Source organism: Ovis canadensis, chromosome 3 (genome assembly GCF_042477335.2).
Source record: "Ovis canadensis isolate MfBH-ARS-UI-01 breed Bighorn chromosome 3, ARS-UI_OviCan_v2, whole genome shotgun sequence".
Lineage (NCBI taxonomy): Eukaryota > Metazoa > Chordata > Mammalia > Artiodactyla > Bovidae > Ovis > Ovis canadensis.
In genome coordinates, this window is record NC_091247.1 from 74649154 (window position 1) to 74663068 (window position 13915).

At 37.4% G+C, this 13915-nt stretch overlaps 1 protein-coding gene across 9 annotated transcripts in view; it reads left to right on the forward strand.

Annotated features, from left to right (window-relative positions):
• NRXN1 (neurexin 1) overlaps positions 1 to 13915 on the forward strand; it is a 1213874-nt gene that overhangs the window by 1177663 nt on the left and 22296 nt on the right. For 6 of the 9 annotated variants that reach the window (XM_070292299.1, XM_069583366.1, XM_069583365.1 and 3 more), the window contains one exon: positions 6007 to 6085. In XM_070292299.1, coding sequence (XP_070148400.1) covers positions 6007 to 6085 — 79 coding nt within the window. Of the gene's footprint in view, positions 1 to 6006; positions 6095 to 13915 lie in introns of all 9 variants that reach the window. The other 3 variants (XM_069583363.1, XM_069583367.1, XM_069583369.1) reach the window with 1 other exon arrangement.

The following is a 13915-nucleotide window of genomic DNA, read 5'->3' on the forward strand; positions in this document are numbered from 1 at the left end:
AAGGATATTTGAGTTTTTCCCTAAATATTCATGAATGCCAATGTTCAAACATTCAAATTGGGTTAATAAGTCTACAAACGGGTATTTTTTTGGCACTTAGCTGTAACACTCAGAGTAATAGTACCTTCACCTGCATTCTGCATAAGCATGTTGTTGGTAAATATTTAATGAAGTAATCGAGATGGAGGCACTCTTACATTTCAATCAAAATAAGCAATTAGCTTGATTGTTATTGTTTCTATTAATGAGTGAATTGTTCCTATGCTTTAGAGTAGAATGTGCACAATCAATTATTTGCAGCTGTGAATCACAACTTAAACTGTCTCAGGTAGTAACCATATTTTGTGCCCATCAAAAAATGCTGTGCCCAGATGAGTGACTAATTTGTTGGTGACTAATTGATCTTCCGGAGAAGGCAATGGCACCCCACTCCAGGACTCTTGCCTGGAAAATCCCATGGACAGAGGAGCCTGGTAGGCTGCAGTCCATGGGGTCACTGAGTCAGACATGACTGAACGACTTCACTTTCACTTTTCACTTTCATGCATTGGAGAAGGAATTGGCAACCCACTCCAGTGTTTTTGCTGGGAGAATCGTAGGGACGGGGGAGCCTGGTGGGCTGCCATCTATGGGGTTGCACAGAGTTGGACACAACTGACGCGGCTTAGCAAGCAATTGATCTTCATGTTCTTTGTTACTCATGTGCTGGAGCTAAATGGATCCTTCATGTATTGGATCTCAGGTTATTATTATTATTTTTATTAGATTACTGAGCATGGGATTGATATCTTTATGTGGCATCTGCTACTCAAAGAAACAAATGAAAAATAAGAACCAAAGCTTGACTGAAATGATGGAATATGCAAAGTTTCTAAAGTCCTTCTACATTTTAAATAGGATTAACTAAAATTACCTATATGATGTATTTCTTTAGTGGTTTGATTTGATCATATTGTTTGGGAATTCTATATATGTCTTACAATTGGGGTTTTTTGTTTTTGTTTTATTTGTACTTTTTCTCCTTTGGTGAAAACTCTAACTTCCCCCACCTAAAACGTCTTGCCATGTAGATTATCAGTGCAATGGTTCAGACTAGTTTGAAGGGTTTGTGTCGCTAGTTGTGAATCCTGGCTTTTTTTTTTATTTTTTTCTGGAAAGTTCACCTAGTGATAAATCTGATAGGGAAAACTGTCAGATTCAGTGCTGAAAGGCAGATATGAATATTCTTTTCCTTCCTGAGCAGCTTCATGTAAACAGAAGTATCAGCCAGAACAAGTGTCCATCAGTCAGTCAAATACATCACATGTTAGGTGGCACTATACTCAACCAGTTGTCTCAGTCAGCTTAGTCTAAGTGTCCATCACAGCCGTGAGAAACTAGACCAAATACTGTCACAGTGAGGGAGCACCGTTGCTCGAGACAACTATATTTTATGTCGTATTTGGATGTATAGCTGAATAGACTGCTGCTGTGTTTTGTTTTGTTTTGTTTTTTCCCCTCTCCTGCCTGCGCACTGCTTGGCATGTGGGATCTTAGTTCCCTGACCAGGGATCAAAACCATCAACATGCCTCCTGCGTTGGGAGCACGGAGTCTTAGCCGCTGAACCAGCAGGGAACTCCCATACTGTTGCTGTTTAGAAATAAAGTTTCAATTGAAATTTTAGAGTAAATCAAGAATTTCTTTGTGGGTATCAAATTCATAGTGGACGTCTTTGCACAGTTTAAGTGTGCTCCTTTCCTTACAAAGCAGATTTGTCCTGGTAGAGTTTGCTTGTAGGTGTTTCCATTAGAATGTTTCAGTCTTCAGCAAAACTGTTTACCACGAGGGATAAAGTCTAGCAATGCTACTCTGAGCAAGGATATAATATTACAGACTAAGTTTATCCATTCTCTCATCATATCTTCTTACCACACAGATATGCAATTGTGCTATATTCAGAAAGTAAATATGCCACAAATTCCGTCATTAAATGTGGTGATAGGCAAAAAGTCTCTCTGCAGAACAAAAATACATCAGTGTTTCTCTACTTTCTAATCCACTGAATGGTCACTACCTAATAACTCTGAACATTGAATAAATTAATGTTGATTTAGTATGTAAAATAAACTAAAAATCAGCCACCTCCTGATTTTTCTAATGTCTTACTATACATTAAAAACTTCCTTTCCCTCCCATTCTGAGTACATTTTCCTACCCTATACCAGGTTGGTACTGATCCATAAAACATGTGAATTAAGTTTCATGTGCCTTTAATTCTTGAATTGTGTACAAGTCATTTTTCCCCTAAAGATAAAGAAACATAAAATAGTTTTAGCAGAAATTTTGAACAAACACAGACGCTGGCCATGAAAATGTCCAGACCACTCTGAATTAAGGGAGACCAGCATGCGCTTTGACGTCTGAGTGGTTAAATACACAGTTAGGGATACTTATCTAAATGTATGGTTATGAAAATATAGTGCCTTTGCTTGATCACTATTCTGTCTTCTTCAGCAGGTCGTCTCTTTTCTGAAAAAGGTTATAAACATCAGGGAAAAGTATATTGAAGAATAGAATTGATTAATGTGACATATTTGAGTTTCTTCTACCTCTCTTCAACAGCATGTCATAGGGAGACCGTTCCAAACACAGTGAATTAAATTTAAATTACACAGCTTTGGCTAGAAAAGTGTTTAGTTAATTCAGCCCTTGGAATGAAATTTGATTTCCCCCCCTACACTTAAGCCACTTCCTGATTTTTCATACAGTGATGATTTCTATCAAGGCATCTATTGATTTGAGATCTTTTATTCACAAGACTGTTGCTGGATTTTAATTTCTGAGAGAAAAATATGGAAAAAGTATATTGTTTATATCAGGGAAAGTACACTAAAAACTAAAATATAGTTGTACAATAGGGTGATATTTGTATGGTGACTTTTTTCCTACTGTAAAGGGCTATAGGAGGTACTATTTATTCTATGACATCTTTTGTTATTTTAGGTACTGTGATTTGTGAAAGATAACACTGAGAACATTCTGACACTTTCTGTTTGCTGTGGAATTGTTCCAGGAGGCTGTGGAATTGTTCCAGAAGGCTGTGGAATGTAAAAAATAGGTCGACTTTTAAAGCAAAATTTAACTTGTGCAGCCTAAATAATTTAGTTTGCCTGAAACACTACACTGAGTTACTCATTTCTTGTCTTTGAATTTCTTTTAGGAAGAAACCTTTATCATTTATTTCTTATGTTTGACTTTTAATTCAGAATTTAAATCTAGGAAGCAAAAGATGGAAACTTAGTTCAGCCAAGTACCAATAGAGCTACTCTATTCTTGTATAAAAACTAACAAGAGATGTAAAGTTGAGAATAATTCACATGTACAACTTCTAGTTTAATATCTAAAATTAAGTTATAATGTGCAAAAAATGTTACATCAGTGCTCCATTTGTGACACAATAATGTTGATACTATCACAGCTTCTGTAAATATTTCCAAGGTGCTCCTATTCTAGTTCCTTTCCATGTACTAAGTTCATCTTTACAACAACAGTGACAGTGCTCTCCAATTTTTTCAGATGAGAAAAACAAGGAACAGAACAGCTTTTGAGTTTTTAGAGCAGAGGTTCTCAACTTCTGCACTATTAACACTTTGGAAACTTTGGAGTCAGATCTTTCTTTGCTGGGGGGCGCTGTCACATACATGTTAGAATTTTTAGCAGCATCCCTGGTGACCACTCATTAAATGCTAATAGTAGCTCACCTACTCCCATCCTCCACCCAGCTGATACAACTAAAACATCTCCAGACATTACCAAGTGTCTTCCCAGATGGAGGAAGGGAGAGGGGACCACATCACTGCCAGGATGCGAGACACTACATTAAAGAATTTGTCCACATCCTGCTCCTTCCACCACTCCCCCAACCAAGAACAAAACAACGTCCCTTTCTGGATTTCATCAACAGAGTTAAAATGCCTCAAGGAAAATGAGAAATTTTTTTCTAACTTGAAATTAATGTTAAAGAGTATCCACTTTGGTTTAAAAAAAGAAAAAAAGAAGAGTAGCTTTCCACTCGAAGTTGGCATTTGAAAAGCAGATTATCAGTTCCGGGGCGAATTGGAACAATTGACCTGGCAGACCTCTTAATCCAATAACTTGTTATTATCAAGTCAGTTTGGATGTTATCCCGAGAGACGTGCTCGTGCCAAAAGAAGGATGTGTTCTTGCCTTTTAAAGCTCACTTTAATGAAAGATACCTACGTGACTATCACACCAATTGCTGGTGGCTATCACTGGCATTAAAAGTTACAATTCCATGAAAATCAGCATTTGAACTTCTTCTTTTAATATGACAGCAATGAAATAAATGAATTTGGTGTCCAAACTTAATTGCCAAAAGGAATTAAAAGAAGAATAATGTGAAACCATCTCAAAATACTATTAAAAATACTATGTAAAGTTATATTGTGAAGCACTAACTTCTGAACAAATTCCTTATTCTTAATTAAAGACCTTGTACTTGAAACATTTTGAGCATAATTTTTGTCACAAATATACATCATCCCTTGTCTCCATTTTTCAAAAGTGACACTGTTCTCTTAATATTTATATATTTATACTTAACCCTCTATTGGGCTTCCCTGATGGCTTAGAGGGTAAAGAATCCGCCTGCAGTACTGGAGACCTGGGTTTGATCCCTGGGTTGGGAAGATCCCCTGGAGGAGGGAATGGCAACCCACTCCAGCATTCTTGCCTGGAAAATTCCATGGACAGAGGAGCCTGCTGGGCTACAGTCCATGGGGGCACAAAGAGTCGGACATTACTGAGTGACTAATGTCACTAAGCATAGCACTCTTTACCCTCTATTCGATACTCCCTTAATAAAAATATACTTTATCATATTTCTTATTTTTTCTTTCCTTTAAGACTCCTATTATAATTCTACTTTTCAATAAGGATTTCATCAATATTGCAGTTCTGAATGTTATCTAAACAGTTATAATCTCTTAATCCTTAACAAATGTAATGAGATGTTTTCCTTCTTGTACCTTCAATTCTCTCTGTGTTGCCTTAGCTTTAGCCAAATATGATGCAAACCTTCAGTTACTATGAAATACCTATGCTGAGTTTACTGCTGCTTATAAGTGACAGTAAAGAATAGCCTTTAATGCTTGTAAATATGTTGATTATGTGACTAACTGCTAGGATTTACACACTCTGCTTTTTATTACACTGATGGTTATCTTCTTTGCTGTAAGTGCAATGAAGCAACTAAAATGTCACAAAGAAAACTGTCACCTCTATCCTGTTTGCTGTAAAATATCATTTTACAGCATTTATTTTATGTCATTTATTCTGAAACTTTAATGGTGGCAAAGACAATGGGGAAATAATGCCTGATTTTTGAATATTGCAAAGATTAGAATTGAGTGTGTGAAAGCTCAACAAAAATGTTTAAAAATACCTTCCATGAACTGTATTTGCTTCCCTTTTTGCATCAGTGAAAAAATATTCTCTGCTTAATCTGCGTTTCCTAATAAAGACAGGCTATATCTCAAAGATACATTGAATTCTAGTTGGTCATGAATATAAAAGGTTATAGCTGTTCTGCTTTTAGGAAGCCAAGCACAAGCACGGCATAAAGCCCACTGATGCATACCTTGTAGCACTCCAGGGCTGTAATAAATTTCAGATCATCTGTTTCTGCCAGGCTGTTTTTTAAACCGCTGTCTTCTCCTGTGTGCAGCTTCACCGTGCAGTTAAATGGATGGGTATCTACAAGTTGGCTGCCACCTATCCTCATGAAAAGTAAGCTAGAATCAAGGTTTCACAAATATTGCCAATTCTTCCATGAGGAACCTAACATATGTTGAAGAGTGTAAGCTCTGTGTCCTTGGGAAGGGAAATATTGAATTTGGTTTCTCAATCTGTCAGGTAAATGCAAATGGTGTTTAGTCCACAAGACAAAGATGAAAAGATCTGTTAGGTCCCATTAAAGTAATCTACTGAATGTGATTCTTTTACAGACCACAGATGACATCCTTGTGGCCTCAGCAGAGTGTCCCAGTGACGATGAGGACATTGACCCCTGTGAGCCGAGCTCAGGTGGGTTAGGTTAGTCGACTTTTTTTCTTACTTTCTTTGGCTCAACTGTAAATCTTTGTTGCATGCTATAGTCCTTAAAAAAATATATCCTGCACTTATATCTAGAAGTCCTTAGTTTATAGTTTTTATATGGATAGAGTTCCCTACATTTATTGGGGAAAAAAAGGTTTTAAAACAAAACCCACCAAGATTATGTATTTCAGAAAAAGCAGTAGAGGACAGCACACAAGGCTCATACCTCATTGTTCCCATTCTATTAGCTCACAATGTAATTTTCAATATAATTATTTAAGGGGATCTCCCTTAGGTCACCTATAGTAAAACTGTAAAGCTTAAAAATTGCATTGCATTGTGGAAAATTATTTGACCTTTCTACTGACAAAAAGTCTTCACCTCTCATTCTGCCAGCAAATTATCTTAAGTGATATATTTCTGAATTTTAAAAGTAAGAGTATTACGGCAGTACAGGTACAGTCTTTGATTCATTTAATAGAGACATGTTTGAGTCTTCCCATGTCTCCCTAAAATTCAAGTTGATGTGTTTTAACTCTAGGTGATACATAATTTACCCTCCTTCTTTGTGATAAAATATGATTTATGTATTAATTTATGTATTTAATACATAAATATGGCTTCCCTGGTGGCTCAGTGGTAAAGAATTTGCCTGCTAATGCAGGATCCCTGGGTTGAGAAGATCCCAGGAGAAGGGAATGGCTACCCACTCCAGTATTCTTGTCTGGGAAGTCCCATGGACAGAGAAGCCTGGCAGGCTGCAGTCCATGGGGTCACAAAAGAGCTAAACATGACTTAGCAACTAAGCAACTGCTGTTTACCTGCAGCCTTGTACCATCAAGTGGTAGCTGTGGACCCTGAAAATGAATGAATCATAGCCTGAGTTTCATCTGCATACTCATAATACCAAGGATTAGGGTAATTTCCATTAGTTTCCTTTATAAGCAGTTTCTTAAAATTCAATAATTGTCTTGTTTAGGGTTCGAATCATTGAGGTGGGTATGGACTCACCACTATGGGATAATTCATGACTTCTGTAGATGTCACCTGTTACCCCAGGAGAACTTCATATCATAATGAAAAAATTAATGTGTAATTCTTCTGAAGAATATCATTTTCATCTACTCATTCTGATATTTCAATAAAAAATGATTCATGAAACATATGTTTTACCTCCTTTTGAATATCACTTCCCTGCACCCACTGGCTATGACTACTGACTGTCAGCACTTAGAGCAGCTCCTGAGTGCCCATGAGGAACAGAAGCTCAGCTGTCATCTCTCAGCAGGAGAAGGTCTTGAAGGTCCATCCTGGCTGTCTTCCCATCTTTCTTTTTCTCACCTCCATCCCACATATCGAAATTCTCAGCCTCCAGAACATTTTTCATGTACAGTTATTAGAATGTGACCTGATTCCCTTTTAGTTGTCTAGACAGACGTGATCCTTTCCTGATACTGTTCTGGGCCCCCTCTTTTTTTTATTCTCATTCTATGTTAGTCAAAAAGGAAAAGCTAGTGCTTTTTTGTCCATTATGTCAGTCCACCTCTGTGCCTTATCCCTCCCACAAATGTCTTTTTTCCCCATTTCTCTTATTTTCATGTTCCTCACCATGACTGTCTTTTTTTTTGTATCTTCTCCGAGATCTTCCAGCATGGATCATTCATAAAACCAAGTCTGATGTTTGTTATACATTGATATGTGTGTGTCTCAACATAATGTTGAAAACAGTCTAGGTTCTTACTAATTATAGTACCTGCTGATTTTCCTCTGGGCCGAATCCTTCTTTTGCTGTCTGAGTGGAGGCTAATATTTTCTTTATATAGACTCCTCACCTTGAGTACCTAGTAACTTCAGTGTAAGAAGTCTAATTACATTTTAAATGGTCACTTTTTTTTCCCCCCTCCTTGAGCATAGTTAAATGATCCGTTCTGCTAGCCATTGCTCCTAGGTCTTACTAACCTTTCCTTATAGACTAGTTTTCTGTCTTTCCCTTTGTCTAGGTCTCTGGCTCTAAGAAGAGAATGGTGGGCATGCAGAAAGAGAGAGATTATCACCCCTTCTTTTTTTTTTTTTAAACCATTTCGTCATCTTCCTCTTCTTTTTTATTCACTGGGCTTTGTTAAATATTATAACACCAAAAGCAAGGAGCAGCTTGTTAATAACATACTCCAGATATTTTTTCTGCTTCTCTTTTCTTTACTAATTTCTCTCTTATCTGAAACAGTAGCATTTATTTTTCTGTTCATTACTTGTTCATTAGCATATAGTGAGACTCTTCACCATGTAAGAAAAGCTCCTTGAGCAGGAAACCCGTGTGTTGTTCTATGCAAGATTTGTTGCATGAATTTTGATTTTGTTCCACAGCCTGGAAATCTGCTGCCGGATGTTCAAGACACAGTAGGAACTGACCCCATCTGATGACAGCTACGATACTCTTGTACCAAATCTAGTTTTACTTGCCCTCCTGCCTCAGTGTTTCTTTCCTTATTCCCTAGTTTCCAATCCATCAGTTCTTCTCAAGGCTTAAACCAGAGTCTGTTGTTTCATGGCACCTTCCAGCATAGGCTTTTCTTGTGATCTTACCTCCCCTAGATGGTGTCTTGAGAGTATAGTCCATGCGTGGTTTCTCTTTCTATATTACATTCTGTGAGATCTCTTTTCTCCACTGCATTCTGCTATCCAGTTCCCTGTAATTTTTTTAAGACCATCTTTAATAATTCATGCAATGTTGCTCTTTTGGCATAATTGGCTCTGTTTGTATGACAGCTTCTGGTGAAATTCTTAGTTCATATGATTTTTTTCCTATTTTCCAACTGTTTGTTTTTAATTGAAGAGTTGTTTTTTGTTATCCTCTTTAAATATTGTTTACTGCTAGGATAGCCTTCCTCTGATCTCTTAAATAGCTTTTCCTTACTTGCTTTGTGTCTTGAACACAAAATAAAACAACATAATAAAAAATTGCAGTTGCTGATATTATTAGACTTTGGATACTGTTAGATATACTTCAATAAAAATTATGTCAGATATCAGCAGGTTTTATTTGGGAAACTGTTTGTTTAGGAAAGTAGTATCTTGGGTTAAATATTTAGAATTGGATATACTTGCTAAGCAAGAGAGGCAGGTTCAGTCCCTGGGTTGGGAAGACCCCCTGGAGGAGGAAATGGCACCCTACTCCAGCACTCTTTCCTGGAAAATTCCATGGACAGGGAAGCCTGGTGGGCTACAGTCCATGGCATCGCAAAGAGGTGGGCACAACTGAGCACCCACGTGCAGCAGCAGCATACCTGCTATGCACTTTTGCTACTCCTTAAGCAAGTGAAGACAAATATTTTTGTAAAGAGATCCATATTTACTTTTATAGGTAGATTACCCAAATGTTCTGTATATTTCATACCAATGTCTTTCAGTCTTCCTGAATATTTACATATGAAATTTCTCTAATCACCTTGCCCAAAACTCTCCCCCAAATGCCTTCTTCTTCTCTGAAAATGTGCTATGCTTATCATTTAGGTATCTTCCTAAAGCTACTGAGTACTCACTAAGGCATTAATGAAGTGAACAGGAAAAATCTGGCATCATCTTGAATGCAAGTCAGTTAACACCTTTTATGAAATGCTTGATAAATTTGAATACCATGCACTTCCACCCAGATCTCTTAATGAAGAAGGAGGTTGAATATTTATTTGGTAGATTGTCAGTCTCACCACTGACCAAAGAGTGTTGAGAATTATTGTGCACTCACTGTTGTGTTAAGCTCTGGGGAAAAAAAAAATAGAAAGTCTGCACCTTCAGTTCCATTCTACAAAAGGACTACATTCATTTTACCCGTTTTTCAGCTATTCTTTATAAGGAACAGGATCTTTATTTTTGACATTAAAATAACACCTGTTTTTCAGTTTGTTGCAAGAATTAAAACTAACATACTGGACAGAGGAGCCTAGTGGGCTATAGGTCATGGTGTCACAAAGAGTTGGACATGACTGAAGTGACATAGCATAGCATATATATAAGATACCTACTGCAATGCCCAGCATAAGCTAGAGCATAAATGCTGACTTTTCTTTTGCCCAATTCAGTTATATAAAAAAGAATATTCAAGCTACTTTTTTCCCTTTTACGTACAGCTGTTACTTTTCCTGGCTGAAAATTGGTGGGCAACTGATGAAACCACTAAGGCCTCCTGATGGGAACTGTACATGTTGAAACTAGATCAGTGGGAACATATGGAACTCAATTATACTTGATTCCAGCCACACTCTCTGGTTTGGTTAGCATCAGATGACAATTTCGCATTGTTATAAACAGTGTTTTAGAATATGAGAGGGTGGCTGTTCAATCCAGCAGGTCTAATTGAACCCCAATTCTTAGTCGACAGGTGGAAATCTGAAGCAACCATTGGTAATTAGGTTGCAGCCCACCGTTGCCCTAAAATGCCTGATTTTAGCTGTCTGGACGTGTGAGAAGTGGCTGACTTTTCCTTCATATTTTTGTCAAAAGCATTTGCTCCTTCTGTGCTTTCCCTTCATCCTAGAGATATGGTTGTTAGAGTAAGTGAATTAATACTTGGATAGCTTGTGATAGAACAACGCCTTGCTCATGATATGTACAATATGAATGTTTGCTGTTATTAATTATGTATTATATAAATATACATGTTTTCCAAGATGTTTCACTAAACACAGTTTTTATGAAACAGATTACTTTGGTTTATTAATAAACTGATAAATAACGACATGATAAACCACTGAAGTTCCACAGTGACCCTTACTCACATCTTAAGTTTGAGGACTTCTTCCAAATAGATTCTTTTTACTCATAACTCCTGAAGAAATTGGAAATGGTGATTTTTGTTTGATATTTGAGACCTCAATGAAGATAATGATCTTCTTTGCTATGAGGACTTCCTGATGAAAACTGGTTTGTCATTAGTTACAAAGAGGACATTATCAGGTTTGTTTCCTGGAAGTCCTATTTAGAGAGGAAAATTTTCTCTTAGATATAGAATACTTAAAATAATATGTTTATTCTCTTTGTGTATGAATGTGGGCAGTGGGTAGCTCATAGGATATGGGGCCACTCTCAAATCAGTTAAACCTTTGTCAAAGGAAAAAAAGAAAAGCTCTATTGAATAATTAAAAAATCAGTGTAGTAATAGGAGAAGAAAAGGATTGTCACTTGGGAGGCAATCTCTTAAACATTAGTTGAACCAGTGGGGATGAGAGTACAGCCCCTCAAAAAAATACTGTTTGTGGACTTCTCTCGTGGTCTAATGGCTAAGACTCCATGTTCCCAGTGCAGGGGACCTGGGTTCAACGCCCGACTGGGGACCTAGACCCCACATGCCACAGTGAGAGAGCCTGAGTGCTGGAACTAGACCCAGCACAACCAAATAAATAGATGTTTTAAAAGCTTTGGTTGCCTATCGGTTGATCAGACTTCGGGATAAATGAGTAATAATAGATAACAGTAGCAACTAACAGTCTAGCAAAGATTTGTTCTGTGCTCATCATTGTCCTTAGTTCTTTATGAGCAATATCCTATTTTATGATTTGGCCACACTGAAGTATTTTCATAGCTAAGGAGATTCAGAGAGATTAAGTTACTTTTTTGTAACACAAGAGAAATAAGACACTCTCTAGTTTAGGAAAAGTGGCACTTTAATTTCTTGGAATGCAGAAAGTTGTTCTTTTAGAATTCAGGCACCTCACAAATATACGATTAATTTTTTAAATATTCATTTAAATAATTTCCATGGCTGGCATAAATTTTAAATTTGATGGCAAAAGGTCCTTTACATGTATTACTATTCATTAGGCTAAATTTGCTGCAATTACTAAGCAATTTCGTGTGGTGTTCCAGTGTGCTATTTTGAGAAAAAATGAGAGGATTTCTATTGAACTGATCCCATTAACCACATTAGGAATAAAGATATGTATATTGCACAAGGTGCATCTTTTTATTAACTAAGTAATCATAATCATTTAAAGGAATGTATTATTAGATCATATTTTTAGAGGTTGATTAGAAGATAATTTTGTGGTACATTTAAATTTGGGGTATTTATTATGTAATTATTCAAAAGCAAGTTTAATTAACCTGTAATAGCCAACACATTGCTATTAAAATGGGGAATTTTGAGCTGTAGCCAGCAAAACAGCAGTGATGAGTGCTCCATTTTTGGAAACATCTAGAGCAGCTCTCTTGAAGAGTCACTCCAGAGTCAGTAGTGAGGACCCAGCTGATCACATGGGTACAGGACGGGACAGTGGGAGCTTGGGCCCTGATGGGCTAGGTGGCTTTCAGCGAATGACACATTGGTGGAAGAACTTCTTTTTTCCATATAAATTTAATTCTCCAGAAAACTGGAATAAAAATGAATTGCTGTGTAGTTAAAATGGAAGAACGTCATCAGACATCATCTGCACTTTTCCCACTATTTTTCTGAGAGCAGTAATAACAAAACAGAATTATCTTGAACAGAGTTAAACAGGCAAGGGAGACCTATTCAAGACAATTGTAGAGAAGGAGCCCAGAATTCGATCTGAGCTCAATTCAATATGAAAAAAAGAAAAAAAGAAAACTGGAGAGTTTTTAAGGGCTGGAGTGAAGGGCTCATAGTCCATAGACCTTCTGTGTTGGCTAATTGGTTTCACCCAAAGGAACACTAAACCCTCTTCTTTGAATAACTTCAAGGCTGAAGGTTGTTTTATGAGTTGGAGCAAAGTGTACTGCCTCAAGGTAGGATCCTATTTTCCCCACAGAAATTGGAAGGAGAGCTGTCCTTCCTTGAAAGCTAGGTTTCAAAATGAGGGCTCCTAGGTCCTGGAGAAAAATAATCCTGGGTGGTAACACTGAAAAGAAGTTTTAAAAATATTTACACATCAAAGGAACAGAGAAAAAATTTGAAATTACAAGTTTTATGAAGTAAATGCTCTAAGAAAAAGGAGGCCAGGGCCCTAGAGACAGGACGAGAGCTGTCTGAAGTTTGGCCAAGCGGTGGAGAAGGTTAAGATCTTGTTTAGAGAAGGTGATTCTCCCTTTAAGACAACCTGTTTCATTTACCACAATTAGTTCCTACCAGGAGATCACTAGAAAACAAAATAACAAGGGAAGGGAGTATTACTTATGATTGTAACCTTGGAGTCACAATTTGAGTTGCAGAACTAGTTTGGGTTGCAGCTCTTCCTGGTCTTGGGAAGTTACTTAGTATCTTTGAGGCTCAATTTCCTTTTGTGTTCAGTTCAGTTCAGTCGCTCAGTCGTGCCCGACTCTTTGCAACCCCATGAATCGCAGCACGCCAGGCCTCCCTGCCCACCACCATCTCCCGGAGTTCACTCAGACTCACGTCCATCGAGTCCGTGATGCCATCCAGCCGTCTCATCCTTTTGTGTAAAATGGGGGAAATGGGGTGATAGATTGAAAGATGCACACACAGTGTTTAGCAGAGAACCTGGCAAGTACTAAGACTGTAGCATGATTATGATAAGCCCAGTGGTGAGTGGAAGGCCTGCTTTACTGGCGCTGTTTTTGTGCCAGGAAATGCATTATTTCTACCTTGAGGGAGGCTCTTCGAAAGGCAGACAGATTTGATCTGGATAGAAAATGGGCACAGTTCCTTTTGCTGTTAGAATGTGTTCTGTTCACAACTCATGTAAACTAATTGTGATTGGCTGCTTACAGTAATTACCTAGCAAATAAGTGAGTTTACTGAGTTAGATTAAGCATTTACTTGAAAGTCTGCCAAAAGTACATGATTGCTAATACAGAACTGTCCTACAATAAATAAAAGAAAAATCTACTCATGTATATAAAATAAAT